Genomic DNA, 23,714 nt, shown 5'->3' with positions numbered 1-23,714 from the left:
TTCCAAATGGATTCTCAGCCTACTGTTTAAAAAAAAAATAACACCCACACAATGCGGTGAAATTAGGAGGATGAAAGGAGGTGCCTTTCATAATTATAAGTAGGGGAATTCTAAACCAAAGGATAGAGGTATAAAATCAAAATGCATGTGTACAAACAAACCAAAAGAAACTAGATTGGGAAAAAGAGTTTAATCAAATAACAGAATAAAATCTGCTATAGGAAAATGATACAAAAATATGAGATTAAGAACCATTTCCTAGCTAACTGTTCAAAAGATATGAACAAATGACCTTCAGAATTAAGAAATGCAATTAACAAACAAAATATTACAGGGAATCACTAAGGGAAATGAACATTTCACTTCACATTAAATTGGTAAACGTGAAAAAGAAAAAAAAAACCAACCACAAACCAGCAGTGCTATTTAAGATAGGAGCTTTTAATACATACTGGTGGTAGAACTTCAAAGTGGTCCAACCATTCCAAAAATGTGGAACTTTTCAGGAAAAGTCACTAAACTATTTGAACCCTTTGACCTAGCTGTCTGTCTACTACAAGGCATATAATGAAATGAGGTCAAAGAGGGATTGAGATGAGGAAGAGCCCCATGTTACTAATGGCACATTTTGTGGAAGAAACAAAAAATTTGAATTACTCAGAAAAACTAGGAAAGATTTGTATGAACTTATATAGAGTGAAGAAATCAAGATTCATGTTTCATGGAAAGAAAAATATTAAAAAAAATTGAAGTTAAGGAAAGTAACTAATATTAATCAGAAGACTGATGAAACATTTTTTTCTCTCAGCAGGTTGATGGGTTTTTTTTGGGTGTGGAGTAATGTGTCAACAGTGTGTCGGTTTCACTTGCTCAACTGTTTTTGTTACAAAGGGGAGTGGGGACAGAGATAAATCTATAAATATTGTTTTTTAAAAACAATAAATAAAAAAAAACAAAAAAAAGAAAGTAGATTTCCGGGGGGGTGCTGAATAATTTTTTTAAAAAGGGGGTGGTAGGCCAAATAAGTCTGGGAACCTCAGCTTTAGTGAACCTGTTCAACTTTACACTATCCACTACTTTTCAATGCCTTAAGCTCTTGTTCTACTGCTACTCATACCTCAAACTGGACTACTTCCACTATCATCCTTCTCCACTTCTGCTCATATGAGGAAGTCTGGTAACTGTGATGACTATATCCATTACAAATTTATGTTATTAAATCTTACCTGGGTCCTTCATACAGCAAGACATTTCTTTTGTCTTTTCCTAATTGATTCTCTATCCCATATACCACAATAGCTGTTTCAAACCTATTCTCTTCCCAAGCTGCCTGCAACACTACCTGCAACCCTTTCAGTTGAGGACCTTCTTTTGTATTTTACTGAGAAAATTGAGGTCATTTGCTACGAACTACCTTTGTTCCCTTCCTTCTTATCTTGACATAATAACCTACTATTTCCTCCTTTCCTCCAGTTTCTGATGAAGGTCTCTACCAAGACCAATACTTCTTTGATCCCATCCACTTGAATCATTTCCTGCAGATTGTCCCCACTATTATTCCCCTCTACTGTTCAATCTCTCTTTATTTACTGGATCCTTTCCATCTGCCTAATATCATACCCCTACCTCCCCATCCTTAAAAGCCCTCACTAGATTCTACTATTTCAACAAATTGCCGTTTTCTGTCTACACTAGCTTCCTCTACTTATCCCCCTCTAATTCTCTAAACCCCCTGCAATCTGGCTTTCAACCTCATCACTCAGTTGAAAGTTCTCAGTAAAATTATAAATGATCTCTTAAATACCTAACCCAATGGTCTCATCTTTCTTGACCTCTTTGTAGCTTTTAACACCGTTGACCCCTCTATTCTCTCTAGTTTTCATAATACTTACCTCTAATGATTCTTCTCCCATCTCTCCTATCTGTCTGACTGCCCTTTTTTAGCCTCCTTTGTGTGACAATGATATATGACATCATTCATGTCATATTCACTAACAATAGGTATGCTCCAAGGTTATATTCTAGCTCTTTTCTCTTTTCTCTCTATACTGTCTTGTCAGGGTATATGAGATGTTCAAGGAGGACTAGTGCTTCTGGTGTGAGGGCATGAGCCCTTTGCAGGGATGCTCACTCGCCTTTGGTGTCCACCTGGCACTCTACTCTCATCTGTGGCTCCAAGAAGCTATAGCATGTGCAGCGGCCACACCCTGGCAAACTATCTCAGCAGATGAGCTAAACCAGATTGAGGCAGGGAGTTAAAGATTGTCTACTCCAAGCATGTGAAGACTTCTCTCAGCAGGATGGGTGGATAAGAACAATTTGTTCCAATGGCCACGTAGGTGGCTGACACAGGCCCTGTGGAGTGCTTAGAGCTTGGTTAGACATTGAAGACACCAATGTTATCCACTGCATCCTGGACAATCATCAGTCATCCTGACTTTTGTCTTGCCAGTGGATTTCAAGGACTCTGGAAGAGAGAGTGAAGCTAACGACTTTGTGCAATTCTGCCTCACTTAAATCCAATTCACACGAGTCAAGACATCACCCTGTGATGTCATCAGTCCTCTTAATAAATAAAGGACAAACAACAACAACAGCATTCTCTTATCTCTCTATCACTCTATGCAGATGACTCATCTCTCTCTCTTTCTCCCTCCACATATATGTATATTTATACATACATATATTTTACATATATGTATTTATATGTATGTGTGTATATCTATGTATTCATGTAAAGCTCACTTCTGAGTTTTAGCCTCTCATTGCCTATTACCTTTAGTCTCTCATCACTGTATAACCATTTTGAACTAGATTCTTTCAGGCATCTCAAAAACAACATGTGCAAAATAAAGTTTATTATCATTTTCCCTAAACCCAGCCCCTTTCCAAATTACATTACTTTAAAGAGCACCATCACCACCCAGATATCCAGATTTAAAATGTTGAGGTTTTTCCTTAACTCCACACTTTCACTCCTATCAGTTATATCATTAGTTGGCAAATCTAATCATTTCTATCTCCACAGCATTTCTTGTATTTGTCCCACTTTTCCCCTCAAACAGATACCTCTCTAGTTCAGGCCCTCATTACCTCTAACTTGGACTATTGCAAGAGCCTTCTTTTGGTCTCCTCACCTCAAATCTCTTCCCACTCTAATCCGTTTTGCACATCTGCCAAATTGGTTTTCTTAAATAGCAGATCTGACCATTTCTCTCTCCTTCTCAAATGCCAGTCACTCTCTATTACCTTTAGAATTATATATAAACACCTATGTTTGATACTTAAAGCTCTTCACAACCTGGACCTTTCCCACCTTTCTCATCTTACACATTAGTTCCTTCTACACACTATGGTTTAGTTTAGTTATTCTGAACAGTTTGCTGTTGTTCCTAACATTCATCCCATCTTTGTGTCTTTGCTCTGCCTGCTCCTATGCATGGGATGCATCCTCTGTACATGTCCACCTTTTAGAATCCCTGGCTTCCTTCAAGAGTAAACTCAAGTGTCTGCATGAAGCCATTTCCTGATCCCTTCATATACTAGTGCACTCTCTCTGTCTCTCTTCTACCTTGAATTAATTTCGTATATATTATACATGCACAACAGTATCTTTGATTTAGAATCTTTTTTTTCTTTTTTTGGTTAGGCAATTGGGGTTAAGTGACTTGCCCAGAGTCACACAGCTAGTAAGTGTTATGTGTCTGAGACTGGATTTGAACTCAGGTCTTCCTGACTCCAGGGCCAGTGCTCTATCCACTGCGCTACCTAGCTGCCCCGATTTAGAATCTTTTTTGTAGTATCTTCCATGAAAGTGGCAGACACCATTAGCAAGCATATTTTTGTCTGTTTTATGCCTTATTCGATAGTAGTAGAAAAGTTGCTGAGCAAGATTATCTTTTGTTGTATTTTTCAAGGAATCAAGAATTATTTTTTAACATATGTCCTTATAGCACTTTTTTTAGAGAAGTAAATTGACATTTAATTCTACCAGATCATGTGTGGATATGTGTTTTAAATAGCCAAAAAAAAGGTATTGTGGTATTTTGCATTCTCAGAATTTTTTCAGAAAATTGTATGCCTATAAAGAAACAGTCTGGTTTAGAAATCATTTGTGAAAGTGTGTGCCTTTTAAAAAAATCCTTTAAGAATTATGTACCTAACAAAATTCTCATAAAAATTTTGTAGATATGGGAAAGTAGGCATGAGTTGGGATTTACTGATATTTTCTTGATCTTTTTTTTTGTTGAAGTTTTAGTAGTTTGTGATTTTTTTTTCTGGTGAGGTGGGGGCGGAGGGGTTAAGTCACTTGCCCAAGGTCACACAGCTAGTAAGTGTTAAGTGTCTGAGGCTGCATTGGAACTCAGGTCCTCCTGACTCCAAGGCCAGAGCTCTATTCACTGCGCCACCTAGCTGCCCCCAAGGCTGTTATTTTGTTTAACTGGTTGATTTCCTATTCCCCTTCAGAAATCTTAAGAATAATTTTCTCATCATTCTCAGAATTCTGTTCACTCCAGCATTTCTTCTGTATGCTTAATCTAGTCTCGTTTCTTTCCCCATGTTTTTGTGTTCTTTAATGACATTTCTACATCCTCAATTCTGCACACTAGGGATTACACTGTTAGCAGCTAGCTAAACATCTGTTGTCATTGGTTATCAGAATAGTTTTAGTGAAAATATCTATCTTGAGTACTGCAACATGAAATATTTAAGCCTATGAAATGATTCTTTGAGGACCTGTGAGCCATTCTTCAATTTAGCTACAATTTCCTTTTGTATTTTAGGTGATGGGCTTAGACATTAGAGGTCATAAATTTCCTCATATTTCGGATGAAGAAACTGCGGCCCAGAGAGGTTAAGGATCATTATTCCCAAGGAAGTTGTGATTGACAGAGTTGGATTCAGATCCTAGCCCACTAACTACAAATCTAGCATTTTTTCCACTGTACCATGCAATATCCCTTCTGGGTGGGAATGTCAAGAGTAATGTGATCCAAAACATCTCACCTTTAGGGTACTTATAGTTAACAGGAGATCCAAAAATGGTATGATTCTTAGTACTGTGTAATCTGTCCCTTTCCTTGCACTGTTATACCTACCATCAGTTCAGAGGAGGAAGTTGTTTGCACAGGACTGAAGGTCATTTTATAATTATTTATTTCATAGCTTACCATACCCAAAGAATGTAGCATTCACTAGGTAGCCAACCTACTGGTGATAAGCCTCACTAAACTGAAATATGCTGATCCTTAGAAAGCATGAATATTTGTATTTTGAGACTTTCCAAAATGGTAGAATCTAGTAGCAAGTGCATTCTATTCTCATAGTTTTTTTTTTTTTTAAAGAACTGGAAATAGAAATTTTGGAAAGCTTGTTCTACAACAAATGGGATAACATTCTTGATTTTTATTTGAATTCTAATGTTTTTTTGACTTCCAGCCATGATATGTATTATTCATTCCTTTCTTTAATCATTTCAACAAATGTCTCTCCTTCTACTCCTAACTTCATGTAATCAATTAAATTATCTGGACTCTTGGTGTGCTTTATATCACCGTGTGTATGTGTCTTGCCAGTTATGGAGGGTGAGCATATGGGGAACTTAAGCGCTAAATAAAACCTTTCCTACTAATCATTTCTGCGTTTACATAAACAGAAACAAATTATAATGAATTTGGAAACAGCTAGGTGGTGCAGTGGATAGAGTGCTGGGCCTGGAGTCAGTTCAAATTCAGCCTCAGACACTTACCAGCTGTGTGACTCTGGGCAAATCACTTAACCCTGTTTGCCTCAATTTCCTCATCTGTAAAATGAGCTGGAGAAGGAAATGCAAATAACTCCAGCTATCTTTGCCAAGAAAACCCAAATGGGGTTGTGAAGAGTAGCATACGACTGAAATGAGTGAACAACGGTATGTTTATGCAGTACTAGTGAAAGCAAAAAACAAACACATTTACAGCAGAAGATAGAAGCCTCATGTTATGTTTTTGAAATCATTTCAATATCCTGTGATTTTCCTTGACTTATTAGAAGTCATTAAATTCAAAGATGTTAGCTAATGTTGGCTTAGGCGTCTCCTTCCCACACATAGCTCCAGCTGTGGGCTCAGGCAAAGCCCAGATTCAATCTTGGGGGAAGCCTGACCTCAAAAAGGTGAATCAGGTTTGATTTTTTTTTTAATACTCTCTGCTCATTGCTCCCATTAGAGTTCTGAATAAATTCTATACAACCAGGCATGGTCCATGTCTGGATATCATTAAAAGGGATTAGTAGAGCCTCCTCTAGAGAGGTTATCACTTTACCAAGTAATAATGAAGGGACTCTTCCTTCTACCTGAGTATAAGATATTTATGTCTTCCATCACAAAAAATGCTTAAAGCAAAAGACTCATAAGTGTGCATTAACCAATATTTAAAACATGAAAAATAAGCTCACATATTTTACTTTACAAGGAAGTGATAGTAATTTTGCAGGCCTGTTCAACAGATATTTCACATTTACCTTGGATATATGTACTGCCCAAGCAGTATAGGGCCACATTTACTGACAAGAAAGGGCATAGTTTGGGTTTTCCTAGTCTTTTCAGTGACAGCATCCTCCTAACTGGGCAACCAGCACCTCATTTAGGAATTCTCAACTGCCTGAACTCACAAGGTTGCCAAAGTGCTGGAAATACATATTTCTCAATATTTCTATTTGGTTACCAAGGCTCAGTGAAAGAAATACAAAACAGAGGAGTAAGCTAGGGACTTGAGGTCTTGTCTCAGGGTCATCTAGCCAAGTACATATTTTCTTTGCCATGTATATCATTCAGGTGGGGGAGGGAAGAAGGAGAGAAAAATCTCTTATTGGAAGTCCAAGGGACAACTTTGTTCCATACCAGGCAGCAATCTAAGAGGGAGGTAGGGATTTTCTACAGTTCATTGCCCACTGAAGGGGCAACCCTTCTTGGATCAGTCACCAATCATCATTCACAGGGATATACAAAAACCAATCAGAAGCAGTTGGATGCATATGTCCTTTAACAAGGGTCTAAAGCATCTTCGTTGTAAGGGAAATGTCCCAGACCAACTGACTGGGGATTTCCTCTGATTACTCCTGATATATGTATTAACTGTGGTTTAGCAGTTCCTCTCCCTCTCTGGCCTCATAAAGACTAAATTAGATTCTAGAAGCCTGATCCTAGATGAGTCAAAGTGTCTGTCTGGAATATATTCTCACTATGGAAATTCCAGGGAAGTCTATTGAATAAAACTCAAGTTTGGTTCACATCTAGGTTTTCCTGTATTTGGCCAATGGTTTTTCCTATTCTTACATAGTTATTCAGTATGTTCCCCTCAATATGTTCTACCACAGAAAATTCATAGGATGTAAATTGCTTGGAGAAGCTTATAAGCAGAAATTTAAAGCACTCAACCTATTAGACTACTCATTAAATTTCTGCCAGAAAGTGACTCTTGGTGAGTCTGCTTAACATATAGTCACTGTTTACCTCGATCTGGCTGAGCAACACAAAGTAGTGCTATAGAGCATTAGCAAGGTCCAGAACTCCTGATCTCTCATGACATAGCTTTAGTCCTTTAGACAGACCAATACTCTGAGAAATATTCTTTTTCAAGCAGTGTTCTCTTAAGGAAATCTCTCTTTAGGAAGCTAAGATCTGGCTCTTGAACTCAAGATAACCCAGGAGATAACCCACCCCAAAGCTGGAAATGTTCATTCTTAGTCTGGATAGCCTCTGTATAAAAGAAACCGGGAAGCCTTTCTGGGCAAAGCAACCAACCTTTACTAAGAGAAACAAAGGGCTACAGTCTGCTCAGTATGGTCTGAGGCTCTGAGATACAAAATTCACAGTTAATTGTAGTTCTCTTGATTCATGTATGGTGCAAAAGTCCTCTAGAAGCTGATTCATGCGAGATTACATTTTGTAGTTCATTATGTCCTACCTTTATGACGTCCTAACTTCGTTCTTTCCATAATGTCTTAATTAGCCCGTTACAGGACTTTCTTAATTTATCATTTTAATGTAAAGATTAATACATAGGTATGATTATTATGGTCATACACTGAAGATACACCCTTTATAATGATTTAGTTACATTTTTAAGGTTATCTAGCACAGTAATTTCCCTGGGTCTACATCATAGTTTGGTTACACACAGGTTTTTTTACCCAGGACTATTTTCTTACTATCAATCACATAGTTATTTCTTATCCTAATGATTATAGCTGATAAAAGATTAGCAAGGCAATACAGAGTAAAGCACTCAAGGCATTGATTATTTATCTTTTTCCTTTCACTTCTGACTTATGCTTAGAGAAGGAAATAGTTGGAGGTTCAAAAACTACTCTCTTGAGTTCTCATCATGGAACTTCTCCTACAGGTTATCCTTCTCTCTTTTTTGGGGGGATTCTTTCCTAAACCCTTTTTGTATTCTTGTCTGAATGTCTAAGGGAGAGAAAACAAGAAAAAGGAAAAAGGAAAGGTGGCGAGTTAGTTTACAGCTATCTTCTGGAGACCCCAGAAGAATGGTGTCTTTTGGAAAGAATCTGTCCTCCTGAGCCCCAGTCCACAAGTCAACTGGAGGGAGCCCCAGTTTCTGAAGCCCAATCGGTGCAGTGTTTTGTTTTGCTTTTTGTTTTTTCAGATTCTACAGTTCAACTTTTTATTTTAATAAAATCAGAATATGCACAGCATATGCAATGCTAGCATCTGAACTAATACAATAAGCAATTACTAAACCTACAGTGACTTGAAGTTCATCTTTATATTCAGCAAGTTTAGATTCATTCTTGCATATGATTTTTGAATCTTTATTATCAACAGAACATATTACTGGCTGATAAAACTTGCTAAAATGCTACTGCTGAATGTACAAGTCATTGATTATGTCAATTCAGCAAAGATAACTGCATGTTGAGGATTGCAATGTGCCAGACATTCATGGAAAACAACAACAACAACAAAACACACATACACAGCTAAACAGAACTCATGCAACAAACATCTGAAAATCTGGACACTTCATATTAGTGTTTAGACGTGTTTCATTAATGTCTTAAGACAAGTGTATCAAAACCTTGGCACGTTTTAATTTCAAGTTTACTAACATCAGAAAGTTGTGGCTACACTGCCAATGTTGAGTCTGCTTAATTTGACTTAAGAATTTAATATGAACTTAACATTGAAAGCTCTCACTAACCTGAAATATATAATTTCATGCATATGGTGACATTCAAAATCAAGTTCCAGTGTTTTTGTACTGTCTTTTGGTCAAGTTTGTTTAAACTTTCAAAGAATCACTTTTAGGCTTACAAAAATAAATATTTGTCAAAACATTCAATAAATATTATACAAAACTAGCAGCAAAAACTATGTAGAAATATGTGGTGTGCAAATAGTTATCTTCTCAACTATAATTCTCATGGTCCCAAATAAATTTGAGAATCTAGTCCCTTCCCCTTCTTAGACAAGCTACATTCAACAATCTCCAAGAGACAAAATAAGATTGGAAGTTGAAGGACATGCTCATAAGACAAACACACACACACATATACACATATTATACAACAGCAAATATATCTATATCTATATCTATTCTCTGAATGTGCAACAAAAGAAGTATTTTGTAAAAACTTATGGGCAAAATGTACAAGGGCCTAAACCTAGACTAACAAATTGTAACAAGATCAGGAGCCTGTGATCTCGAGTTGATTAGAGGAAATTTATCAAGTTGATCATGGCCTTTTCTGATTAACCGCCTCTCCCCGTTACATCCTTTAATCATAAACTGTCACTTTAAAAATGAATTTTATTTATATTATAATATATCTTTATATATTATAAACATAAACTCACATTCATAGTAATATTAATTTATAATGTAGGTCAATTACATTATTGAAAATGTTAAAGGTAGAATATTAGGAGAATGTTTACTATAACTTATATATAGAATAAGAAAGCAGCCTTTTTTCTTTTGTTAGGCAATGGGATTAAGTGACTTGCCCAGGGTCACACAGCTAGTAAGTGTTATATGTCTGAGGCCAGTTTTGAACTCAGGTCCTCCTGAATCTAGGGCCGGTGCTCTATCCATTGTACCACCTAGCTGCCCCCCCAAAAAATACAGCTTTAGCAGAGCTTTAGGTAAAGGACTTTGGAATCTGGGCTCATACTCATAGGACCTGATAATGAGACAAGGCATTCTTTAAAGATGGAGGGCACTTCCAGCATTAAGTTTCAGAATGAGAGTGGTGGTTGGCCTGCTTATGTTTTGAAAGGAATGCTTTTGACTATGTAGCAGATAGGTAGTATCGCATAGAATTTGGACTTCAACAATTTGTTGAAAATTTGTTTCAAGATTTAGGAAGGGAATCATAGCTCATGTTCACAGGGGGTTTTCTAATGTATAATTTATTTATATTAAAGCAAAGAAACTGAAAACATATGCCACTCTGTGACAACTACCTATATCCCTCTTCTTATTTTTCAAGACATGCCACATCATATATGTGTGGGACAAAAGACCCCCACCCAAATTTGAATCAGAGTCTTGACAAGAATTGCAAAAAGCAAAGTTGCTCTACTGGCTTTCTTGAGAAAGGACAACCCCATGTTGCCCAAAATGGTATCAGCCAGAGAGTGCAAGAGTGCTTTGCTCAAAAGAGGTTTATATAGATCCTAGCACAATAGCCCACCCTAACCCCCTCCCTTTGGCCCGTTGGCTGAGCCTCAGGGGCACAATCTATTCACGTAAATTTTCCCCAGCAACGAAGAGAACAAAGGAGTACAGTAACCACAACAGGTTCCCCTTTTGGGGCCTTATGACTTCAGTTTACTACCCAAGATCATGTAGCTAGAGGATGAGATAAACAGAATACACTACAGTTCAGGAATTTCTGCTTACACAACTAAAGAAAAGAAAAAGGGGGGGGGATCATGTCCTGAGGGGTCTTCACTGATAGTGGTACCCACGTACCACTCAATATATGATGTTCGTGAAGGATTGCAGATTGATCTGAATGACTTCCAGACACTGGGAATCACATTATAGAACTAGAATATTTTCACCTGAGGAAAGGGATTGAGGAGAGGCTCACCTGAAATGCAGCTTGTAGTTGGGGGTGGGTGGGTAAAGAAGAAACAGGTCTCAGGACATCCCTAGGAATTAAATTGCTGAAAATTCAGTGTGAATGTAGAATGTAGAAGTATTCCTACCCTGGAATATGTGGAAGGGGTATATGAGGAAGGTTTCTGGTAGATGAGAAAGTACTCCCTTATCCTCAAGGTGCTTGTAAGAGCTCTCTAAACTCCATGCCCTGGACTTTACATGCCTACAGCTTCTGTGTCCTATATAGTGCTCTGCCCTGAATGAGCAAAGAGGAAGAAATGAGTTTTTTTTTTTTTTTTACAAATAAGTCAATCTAAGGTAATGTGGCACAGATACTGGGCTCTCTACCAGCTCACATTGGGCCTAGTAGGTAGGTTCTTCAGAGGATGACTACTATTTCTCCCTTCACGGTTCTAGGGGGTAATCCTGAAACTCTGTCTTCTAACACTATGACCCATGGCTCCTAGACAATGTGTTCTCTCATTATCATTTAACCAGATAATATCTTTTCAACATCAACTGATTAATATCAATTACCTTTATAAAGGAATATTTACTGAAATGATATGTCAAAGACCAAACTAAAGCAATATACCCCCAAACCAAATCTTTACTTTTACCCCTACAGACCCACACAGTCTCTGGAGAGAAGGATTCAGATTTAAAATGGTTTCTACAAAACATCCTCTCCCAATGCTCCCAACCTGAGGAAGAAGTACTTCATGGCTATAACAGTCCTTACCTCCTTTCAAGGAATACCCATCACGTTCACATCTAGGTTTATTGTAGCCAATGCACATGTGCCTTCTTTGCTCAGCAGAGCTGGCCCCTTGGTGAGGCGCATAAAGCAAGTTGTCCTTTGGTCCTCAGGGCTGCTGTGAAGTGTCCTCCTTGGACTCTTCTGCCGCTGCCACTGACTCTGGGACTCTGTTGGTGGGATCTCTGATAGCTTTAATAAATTTCTTCACCAGGGGCCTCACTGACCTGAAATCAAGAAAGAAAAAAACACATAATAGCAATAGAAGAGCCATGCATTCATGTATTCATGGTAGTCACATGGGGAGTTGAGGCGGTGGAAGCTGCTGCCTCCCTGCAAATTGAAGGTTTACAATAAGTACTCCTTCTCAAATGCCAGAGAGAAAGAGGGGAGGGGTGGAGGAGACAAATAGAGAGAAGCATTTAGAGACAGGGATAGAAACAGAATGAGACAGAGAAAAATAGACAAAATCAGATAAAAAGGCAGTGAGAGAGATTCAGAGAAAATTCAGATCTGTGTGAACCTTTTCTGTGTACATTTCATTCTACTTCAGCAGCTTTCCATTTATGTGCTGAAGTAGTGAGAAGGGTCATTTTATTATGCATAGTCAGAAGAAGGTTCACCAAGCTTCTACACTGGTTGGAATCATGCAGGACATACGGCACATGCTGTAATGACTGCTCTTACCCATTATAGTAAACCACCCCCAGACACCAATTGTGAGCAAGCTTGATAAGGATTCACACACAAACTGGCACAGTTTCTTCTAGGTCTAGTGGTTTACAATTATGGATCCATGAATGACTGACTCTATTTGTAGTTTCCTTTTCTCCTCTGAGAGAAGGCACCTGATTTAACCAGACTGCTTCACCATCTTTAGAAGAAATGTGAATATAAATATAAGAAGTAAATATAAGAAGGCTAGAAAGGATGTATCTTTTGATACAATGCCGATGTCTAAAAAGTAAAATGTCTCTAGTATCACGATAGAAATCTGAGATAAAGATAAACTGAAGCAATACATTTCTGAGCACAATCAATTTATTAGCAAAACTTGCAATTGCCAGTAAATGGGTCCAAGCCCTTCTCAGTAGGTGCAAGGACGCCACTGGCAATTCACATGGTATTCTTATACTCAACAAAGAGGAACAAATCAAATGACACAACCTTAAGTAACACAGGATTTCCTTCATTTTGATTGACTAGTGATTGATACAATTCTTGCAGTTAGAGTGGAGAAGTAAAACAGAGAAGTTGAGGTTGGAACATTTGGGGACAGGGAACTTGTGTTTGGAACAAGGAACCTTGCGGCTGGAACTTTCCAGTTTGCCTAGAATGTATTGCCTATGAGCCCCTTTGTCTCAGCTTTGTGGTGGACACATTCAGGGAATAGGGAACTCTGTGGTTTGTGCCCCCTAGTTTACCAGAATGCGCATGATTTACAAGAAATTTGACACAAAATGGAGGACAATAATTGATTTGGTTCGCAAGATAGAGTCCAATTATAATTATACGTTCACAATTTCCTCTTTGATCCTTAAAAGATTTGTCTTTTATGCATCATTTTATTGTAAGGCTAAAGCATTAGTTACAATAGCAAAGTTAAAATAAATTGAATCATCTTCTAAAGGCCAATTCTGCATAATCATGTTCTGGACCAAGGTCTTGAGCTAATATAAACTTCTTAGAAGTCAAATTTGAGCAAGCTTTGGTACAACAGGTAATACAACATTGAATACATAAAATGTGGAAAAATAATTATGAAGAGTAAGATAAGAAGACCCCATTTGATTATGGTAGTCAATATGCCTCCTCCTGAGAGCTAGGAGAATATCCAAGAAAATCAGGAGATAGCTCCTACTATGGGGTACAATAAATTATTTTTACTACTGGGCTTTCCCAAGTCCAACATTCTCATAGTAGTGAAAGCATAGTTACAGAAGCAGAAAAGCCAGGTTAAGATATAAAGGGAGTTCATTAAACAAACTTGAATCATTATTGTCTGTTTTGTTTAAAGTTTGATATAATTTATTTAAAGAGGGATAGTTGATCAGTGGAGACAATCTTGACTTTTAAAGAGTGGTTGCTACAAATTATAAATTAGTGGGGTCTGTTAGGTTTTCATCAGATTTTGATCAATGTTTAATTCAACTCTACTTGAATGAGGTTGGATTTAGGCATTTAATTAGGATATGAAAAATAAACTTCTTAAAATTATTCTGACATGGTGAAATATATCAAATAAATTGTTTAAAAATCACATTTACAGTAAACTTTACAATCTATGACAAACACATCTTTACTGTAACATAAACTTATAAGAGTTAATTTTTTTTCCTGGAAGTTAGAAAAGACTTTTGTTTGAAAAAGGCACTGATTTTAAATTGAATTCCCTTATTTTTACTAAGACTCTCTAGGAATAGGTTACAGATTAAACTATATTTAGAATACAAAGAGACTTGAATAAAACCTTAATTAACATCAATCATCAATTAATCATCAATCAATTAACATTGCATCAATTCTTCCCTTAGTTCCAATAGTCTCTTAATCAGCACTTTTGTATCTTGAATCCCAGATGTCCCAAGAATTTTTCTGCCTATAAAAATGAACCTAATTTTCCTTCATAAATTACATGTGTCAGTCAATATATTTGTAACTCCACGTCTGATATGAATGCTCATCTGGGCAGCTAGGTCTTTGTACGTGGGTCTAGGTCTCCAAAAGGAGAAGCCTAGTCTCTGACCTGTATTTATTCCTTCCTTATCTTCCTCTGAGATAGAACTAAATGGATGTAGTTTTGGTCAAGGTTTATGGGTTGTTAGTTCAGTTTCCAAAGAGAAAAGGAGAAATGGGACGACTCTAGGAGAGAAAGGAGTAGTTGAGGGGATAATTCAAACTTTGCTTAGGAAAGGGAGTAAAAACTTTTTCTTATTTGGACCAAATACTAACTAAAAGACTGAGGAAAGGTGGAGGGTTTGGGGGCAATAAGAATGAAGAAGTTAAGACAAACTTTGATAAGAGAAGCGTAAGAATTAGGAGTGAATGAAGGAGAGCTGTTATTAGATGAGGGGTGGAAGAGATGGGGGAAGAAAAGGGAGAAAGTTGTCTAGGAAAAGAAAAGGCAAACTCAGAAGCTTTTGCTTCCTTGCTAGTTTTGTGGTAGAAGTTCTGAGCTTAGAGTCCCTATTCTGCTCTTTCTCCTTTATCTTTGCTTCTCTTACCTCACATAATCCCCCATTTCATGTAGTCATACCTTGACACTTCTCCTCATTCTTCCTTTAGGACGGGATGGAAGCTAAACTTTCAGATAAGAGTCTTATTCAAGTAGATAAATGTTAGAGAATTCCTATTCTTTACTGGACATAGGATTCCGCCAATTCTTGTCCTATATGGCACTCACATTTACACATGGCATTAACTAAGTACTCTACTTTTAATCCTGGGAGATAGGTAATATTAGTATTATCTGCCTTTTGTTGAAATGATGTTAAATAACTTTTTTTCAGTTTCACAAACTCATTATTAGGAGACCTATAACTGAACACAAGTTTTCCAGTTCTAAATCTAGTCTTACATTAAAAAACTGCAAAGCCAGTCAGGGAAAGATAAATTCAGAAAGGTAGAAATGTAGAAGAAAGAGCTAGGAAATAAAGGAAGGCTTAAGGGGGAAAAGATATACAAACCTTGGTAATAAGAGAGAAGAGAGTGAAAATGTGTGGTATTGAGGTTAAAACAATAAATATTTGATAAGTACTTTTCACAGTGTCTAAGGCACTGAGTGGCATTGTTAATGGATAGTAGATTTATGGGTTTCCGTTCATTTATATAACTCTTTAGTATTTGTATGTAGCTTCTTTTGATGCTTGTTAGTAAACTATGTCTTGGGAAAGACATAACAATTAGTGGGGAATTTGAAAGGTAACCATACCACTGAATTTCAGTGATAGAAGAGACCTTAATGATTATCTACTTCAGTGGTTTCAAACATTTTCTTGTTCCATAAACACCTTTCAACAATAACAAAATGCTTTGTGAACCCCAAGAGTAATTTAACATATTGCTCAAAATATTCTTTTAGATTCATTCATGCAATGACAACTTTTGCCCCTACTAAAAACTCCAAATTAAAATATACAATACATAAGTATGATTATAAAATATAAAATTTTATTCCACCTGTAATTATGAAAACTCTAAACATAAAATTATAAAACTTTAATTATAAAACAAACATGAATATTTAATAAGAGACATTCTATAAAAATAGAAGTAACCTGGCAAAACCTCATATGTTTGCTATTATGTACATAAAATTATTTGTTTTACCAAATTTGTGATATATATATATATATATATACATCATTTTGTTTTAACAAAATTTTACAAATTTTGTGGAATATGTGTTTCAACAAAATATTTGTGATAAACCATGATAGTTTCAAGATGGCTTATAATACACATGCCTAATGATTGTGGTTTTCAAAAAGCCTGACATTTGTGTTGCAAGAACATTTGTAACATCTTGATCTTGTGATTACACAGATGATGAAGTATGATTATAGGACAAGAGAGGGGAATGAGGGAGCTACTCTGGTGTAGCATTCAGAATGCAAATGTGTATATTCAGTTGTGTCTGTCCATCTGTTGAGAATTTGTTTGTGCTTGAATGTTGAGCCCTTCTGATGGTTTGGAAACATTTTGATAACAGATTAGTAAACTATAAGAATACGTACTTAGAAGCAGTCAGAGTTTGATGTAATTGCTGCAGGAACACAAAACTGGTGTGTACATGATCATGATAGTTCTGATTCACTGCAGGAAAAAAAAAATATCTATAATGCTTTAAACATACATGTCCCAGAGGTAAAATGTATTTATGCTATACTCGGGCAGTTATTTACTGTATAAGGCACTATTAAAGAATGTTTAGTGAGAACCCTTTGGACCATCGTTACAAACGTTCAAGGATTTTGTGAACCACGAAATGGTCACAATTCATCTACTTCAATCTATTTCAATCTTCTCATTCTACTGTAATCCCTGAGTTAAAGGCTCCCTTGTGATATTAAATATACCTTTGGGGACTTTCTACTTCTCCGGTTACTTTGCCCCACCACAATGAATTGGGAACTTTGATCTTTGATACCCCTTGGAGTATAGTTCTGGTTGTATACAGAAAGGCTCACAAGTTTCAAATATGAATGAATAAGCTTACTTAAAGGATATTTTAAACCAATAATACTGTACTCACCTGTACTCTTCCCAGAGGCCTGTATAATTTCATTGACTTTCAATATTGCCCTAAGTTCGGGGCTCCCTTCTGTAGAATAGTTCTAATTTTTAGGAAGATTTTCCTTACACCAAGCCAAAATCTCTTTGCAGTTTCATTGCTCTGATTTTTGTTATCTGGGGTGAAGTTGTGCCATCCTTCTTCTGGATGGCAGCCTTTCTCTGAGAAAGAGAAAATCTACCTTTAGGGAGAATTTGGGAAATAAAAAGGGAAATAATTATTCCCAAGGAAAAAAATTAATGAAGGGATTAATTTATTCATGTATATACAATTTATAAATTTACCTACTATGTTTGGTATAAAAATAATTAAGACAAGGACTGTGTCCTCAGAGAGTTAGATACTAGAGGGCATAATTACTTCATGATCTCTTTTAAAAAGCAAAAATATTCTTATTGACTAACATTTTAAAAAAACATTTGGGACATGTTTAAATTATGTAATCTAGTGAAATTGCATCATTATTTTTGCACTTGTGACTCCCACTTTCCAGTTTCCTACTTTTTCTTTTTCTACTGTGGGGTTTAGTCAATAACTTTGGCTAATCTTTTCTCTTTTGTACACTAGGTGGCCCCTCGTGCTATCAAATATGTGCTGGGTATTTACAGCAGGTAAATGAATCTTATTGGTTTACTGGTGATATTATGACAGTCAGCAGCCCTTTTAAAGACAAAAACTAGGAACTGTGAGAAACCTTGCACAATTTCTTCTGTTCTGAGGAAGTAGAAGTCCAGGACCTGAAATTTAAAACTACAATGAGTGAGGTAAGTAATTCCTCTATTTGGAGTGGGGATAGTGGATATAGAGAGAAGAAGCAATTATCACTAAAATCCTGAAGTAAACAGTTTAAGCAGACACAGAGCCTATGAATGATAGATAAAAATCATCTTTGATTATCTAGTTTGAGAGTTGAAGCTGTTTATTCTTAAGATGCAATCATAGCTAAATGCTTTTATGAACTTTTATGAAAATTTTTTCTTGAAGAGAATAGGGATAAACCTTGAGTTTTTTGAGATTAACTTGTGATTTTTGAAAGAATTCAGAGTATTAGAAATCTGAAATAATGCCAAAAGATTTACCCCACTCCCAATACATCTTTATACTGCTATCAAGATTATTCCATGTTTTTATTCAGTAAATGCCTTAAGAAAGTCAATAAACAGGCAGTCTCTCCTGGATATAAAAAAGTCATTAAAGAACAAGGGGAAAATATACTCTTATTCAGCAGGGTTTCATTGATATGAATAAATATGTAGAACTATTACACTGTCCAAAAGATAGCTATGCTTAAGAATCATACCAGGAATGGAAATGTAAATAGTGTCAGATATAAAAATGACTGTTATGAAGATACATGAGTGTGTGTGTGGATAGATGAATAGTTGGGAAAAGAAAAAGTAGATATCTAAATTAAAAGTAACTTCTATTAAGTTCTTTTTTAGCTAAAACATGTATAGTAACAAGTTGGTACAAAAATGAATGTGTTCTTTTTTTAGGGCAATGCAGATTCTAGCATATGAAATATCAACTTCATCTATCTATCTGAACCATTTTCATATCATTTAAGAATTATATATTCATAGTACTTAAGAAATTACTTTAAAGTGTTATGTACATTTCATTGATTAGTTGTTGATCGAATTAGAAGCTTAGTAATTTCCAACTAATACCTCCTTGTCCCTCAATTATTCTCTTCTCAAAAATCCCCTCTTTAAAGTATGCCAATTCCGGATCTGTGTTCTTCTTAAATTTTATGGTTCATAGAACAAAGTTTTCAGAACTTAATCTAACCTTTGGATAGCTCTGGATCCTTTTTCCTAATGAATGTTTAAGTAAGGCAAATCTCCATTAATTGCTTTTGCCCGAAGGCATTCCACTAGCTACTATTTAAAAAAAAATAATTTTTATGTCTTTTAATGTGGATAAAAATTCAGAATTTAGAAAGTTCTCTACCCTCCCCCTTCTTGCTACCCATCTCTCCTTCTCACCCCCCCCAGATGTTTATTTTCCCTGATACCAGATAGTGTAAATATATAGGTATGGGGCTCTCCTTAATGGATGATGTCCAAGTTCCTGTCAGGACCTGCAGAAACAAACCAGTCTCCTTAAAAAAATTTAATAAAGTTGTAGAACAATGTCTTTTATGTAAATAACTAGATATTTTTGAAACTTTTCTGTACTTCAATTAAATAAGCATCCTAGTTTCAATAACAACAGTTTTAAATCTTTTTTTTAGAGACAATATTGACAGCAAAGGGATAGCTTCATACATTGACCATAGACTGATCATGGTATTACTGCCTTTCCACCCCTGTGCTTCATAAGGTGCTTTAGTGAAAAATGGGGTTTAGGAAGCCACAACAAGAAGGTTGGACTTTGAATTCTGGAGTTACTTTGTAACATACATTACTTTTTTTTTTCTTCTGTAAAACCCAGGGTTGACATGAGATTGAAAAGAGAAGCTCAAGGACGGTTATGAAAGCAAAGTCCAAATATATAGCAATGTGAGAGAGTGGAGGTGGCTTGTGGGGGAGTCTAATTTACATGTTAGAGTTAAAGTATGTCAGATATTCCTGGAATAATATAAGAAATGAACTCAAAGATAATCAAAATGCAGGATTAATTAAAATAACTTGAAATAAAAATCATAATTATTAAGGCTTTTTTAGTTGAATCTCTAGTATTCTCTATAATTATATCTTCCATAAATAGCATTACTTTTGGGGTTTCTTTTTGGCTATACTTATTCCCTCAGTTTCTTAATCTTGTCTTTTTGCTATAGCTACTATGTCTATTCCACATGTTATTGGAAGTCCTCTAGCATTTATCTATTACAGATAATGCCAGGTCTTGTTTTAAGATGGACATAATTTACTAAATCAAAGAAAAACTTAATTATTCCTGTGGTTTTGGGGTATTTGTAACATAACTGTATACTACATTTTGTTGGAAATTCTTCTGAAATTTTTGATAAATTCATAAGATTTTGATTTTTTCGTTATAAATAGTTATATATATATATATACATATATGTATAAATATATTGTTTATGCATGGTTGTTTGGATGTTGCTAACCATTCCCCAGTAGAGTGTAAGCTCTTGAGAAAAGAGACTTTTTTTCCTTTTCTTTTTTATGTCCTCAGCACTTAGCAAGTTCCTGGCACAAAGTAGGTACCTAAAAATTGTTTGCTGACTTGACTTGACTATTTGTATTCCTGGCATAAGTCCAATTATGGCATAGAATAGAATCTCCTTAATGTGTTCACTGCAGTCTCTTTTGTAATATTTTACTCAATATTTTTGTATCAGTATTCACTATAGAGGTTCATAGTTATCTTTCCATGACTTATGTATCCATGGTTTGATTATCATGATCATATTTGTTTCATAGAAGGAATTTGGTAGGATGCTTCCTTTGTCAAGATTTTCAAATATTTTATGAAAAATTGGATTTTTCTTAAAATATTGTCCAGTTTATTAATTCTTTTTATCCTGAGAGATTTTTGTTTGTGATATCATTTATGGTTCTTTGAATTTATTTTTCTGTGGTCAGGTAATTTAAATTCTCTATTATTTTAAAATTCTCTATTTAAATTCTGAATTTTTATCTTTAATTTGGGTACTTCATATTTTTAAAATCTGTATGCTTAGTCATTTCACTTAAGTTGTCAATTTAGGGGACCATATTATTAGGCAAAATAGTTTCCTTTATTTCCTATTCATTTGTTGAAGCCCCTCTTTTCATTTTTAAATTTTGGTCATTTGCTTCTCTATTTTATTTTTTAAAACAATATTAGCTAATGGTTCATGAGTTGGGATAATTTCATTTTTGGCTTTGCACCCTCAGCACCTAACCTAGTACCTGGAACATAGGAAGTGCTTAATACATACTTGATGATCAGCTGATTGATTTATTATTATTATTTAAAAAATCAGCTCCTACTTTCATTTATCCATCTAGAATTTTTTATGTTTCACTATTTCTTCAAAGTTATTTTTAAAATTGATATTCTTAATGCATTTCTTTTATTTCTTTTTTCTAATTTTATTTTTATTTTCAGTTTCAAACTCTCTCCTTTCTTCTACCTCCATCCTACTCTTGGAGATGGCAAGAAATACAATATTCATTATACATATGAAGTCATGCAAAACATATTTCTGCATTAGCAATGTTCTGGAAAAAGAAAACAAGAAAAATAAACAAAGAGAAAAAATATGCTTCAGTCTGCACTCTGAGTCCATTAGTTCTCTGTCTAGAGATGGATATCATTTTTCATTATGAGTCCTTTGGAACTCTCATGGATTGTTGTGATGATCAGAGTTACTAAGTCTTTCACAGTTAATTATCTTTACCACATTGCAGTGACTGTATACATTGTTCTTCTGGTTCTGTTCACTTCATTTTGTATCAGTTCATATAAGTTTTCCTAGATTTTTCTGAAACCATTCCTTCTATCAGGAATGCTTGAAAATCCTTCATTTCATTAAATATTCATTTTTGGATTATAGTTTATACTCAGTTTTTCTGGGTGGGTTATTTTTAGTGGCAATCTTATTTCCTTTGCCTTCTGGAATATCATATTCCAAGCCTCCCACTTCCTTATAGTGATAGCTGCTAAATTGTATATGATCCTTACTATGACTTCACAGTGTTTTCTGGCTGCTTTCAATATTTTCTACTTGGCCTGGGAGCTTTGAATTTTGGCTATAGTATTCCTGAGAGTTTTTGTTTTGGGATTTCTTTCAGGAAATGCCTAGTGGATTCTTTCAACGTCTACTTTGCCCTGTGGTTATAAGGTATGAGGGAAATTTTCCTTTATAATTTCTCGAATTACAATGTCAAGGCTCTCTCTTTCTTAACCTGTCTTTCAGGTGGAATAATACTTCTTAAATTATTTGTCCTTTATCTATCTTTCAAGTCACTTGTTTTTCCTATGAGATTACGTATTTTCTTCTATTTTTCATATGTTTTACTTTAATTTATTGTTTCTTAATGTCTTATGAAGTCACTAGCTTCCACTTGACCAGCTCTAAATTTTAGGGAATTATGTCCTTCAGTGAAGTTTTTTTTTTAAACCTCTTTTACCTTTTGACCAGTTCTGATTTTTTAAAAAATTTTATTTATTTTAGGCAATTGGGGTTACAGTGACTTGCCCAGGGTCACACAGCTAGTAAGTGTCAAGTGTTTGGTCTGAGGCTGGATTTGAACTCAGGTACTTCTGACTTCAGGGCCGGTGCTCTATCCACTGCGCCACCTAGCTGCCCTCAGTTCTGATTTTTAAGGAAATATTTTCTTCAGTACTTTTTGGGCCTCTTTTACCAAACTGTTAATTCTTTTTATGATTTTGTACCATAGATCTCATTTCTTTCTTCAAGTTTTTTCTTCTATCACTCTCACTTGAGTAATTTTCTTACTCTTTCTATATCTTTCTAGGTCTTCTAGAGATTCTTGTTGGGCTTCCATCCAATTTGCGTTTTTTTAAAAGGCATTGCTTGTAGATGTTTTCGCATTGTCTTCATCTGAGACTGTGTCTTGAACTTCTCTGTTAACATAGTAGCTTTTGATGGTTATGTTCTTTTTGTATTGTTTGCTCATCTTTCTAACCTAATTCTTCACTTTGGAACTGATGTTAGAGTTGGGTTCTTCTAACCTCCAGTGTCTGTGAGTGCGTGTCTTTCTGTGTGTGTGATATGACAGAACCGAGTGTCTGTTTTTTAGGTTTTGTTGCCTCCATAGCATGGTCTGGGGCCTATACGTTTTCGATGCTTCCAAAGTGGTAGGAGCTAGGGAGAGGTCTGTTTACCACCATTGTGATCTGGGCTGTTTTTCACACTAGTAGGGACCCTGTTCCTTTGTGGCCACGGCCATTTCTCTCCACCCTGGAACTGTGACTCCTTCAGTATTACTGGGCCTTTAAGTCCTTTCTGTCCTGTGGAGCCTTCACAAAACTTATCCTAGGCTTAGTGTCTCTGCTAAGTCAGGTGGTCTCCCAGTGTCTGCTCTTTTCTCTGTGGCCAGAGGTCATGCCCCTTGAAGTAACTTCTGGCTTGTTTCTTTGTATCCTTATGACACCTTTTCTGTGTCTTAGTATGTTCGTTTTGTTCAGCCATTTTCAGTCATGTCCAGCTCTTGGTGACCCCATTTGGGGTTTTCTTGGCAAAGATACTGGAGTGGTTTGCTATTTCCTTCTCCAGTGAATGTGTGTGCCTACTCCATTAACTGCATCTCAAAATTTCTTGGACAGACATTCCACCTGCTAGACAGGGTATCTCTCTCTAGATGATTACCTCCACTACTAGATACCATGATCAGTGGGGAAGGGAGAAAAAGAAAAGCTGTTCTTTCCCCTCCTAGTAAAAATTGAAGAATTATTTCCTTTCCTAATTATTGGTCCTTCCTCAGGTCACCTGAACTATCAGTTGTCTCAAGCTATTAGCTATTTATAACCCTGCAAGGTTATAAGGTTGTGGGCAGCTTTATGCATCTAATGATGCTCCTCCCTTTGAGAGAGAGAGAGAGAGAGAGAGAGAGAGAGAGAGAGAGAGAGAGAG

At 35.9% G+C, this 23,714-nt stretch overlaps 1 protein-coding gene across 2 annotated transcripts in view; it reads left to right on the top strand.

Annotated features, from left to right (window-relative positions):
• The first annotated feature begins 17,793 nt into the window (after positions 1-17,793).
• Positions 17,794-23,714, top strand: part of PCP4 (Purkinje cell protein 4) — a 22,916-nt gene continuing 16,995 nt past the window's right edge. Inside the window, exons 1-2 of one of the 2 annotated variants that reach the window (XM_027843664.1) lie at positions 17,794-17,925; positions 21,910-21,959. In XM_027843664.1, coding sequence (XP_027699465.1) covers positions 17,917-17,925; positions 21,910-21,959 — 59 coding nt within the window. In that variant the 5' untranslated portion in view covers positions 17,794-17,916. The remainder of the gene's footprint in view (positions 17,926-21,909; positions 21,960-23,714) is intronic. The other variant, XM_027843665.1, reaches the window with a different exon arrangement.

Source organism: Vombatus ursinus, unplaced genomic scaffold, assembly GCF_900497805.2.
Source record: "Vombatus ursinus unplaced genomic scaffold, bare-nosed wombat genome assembly UNPS02014924.1, whole genome shotgun sequence".
NCBI lineage: Eukaryota > Metazoa > Chordata > Mammalia > Diprotodontia > Vombatidae > Vombatus > Vombatus ursinus.
The sequence above is the reverse complement of the archived record's forward strand: the minus strand, read 5'-3'. Positions and strand labels throughout refer to the sequence as shown.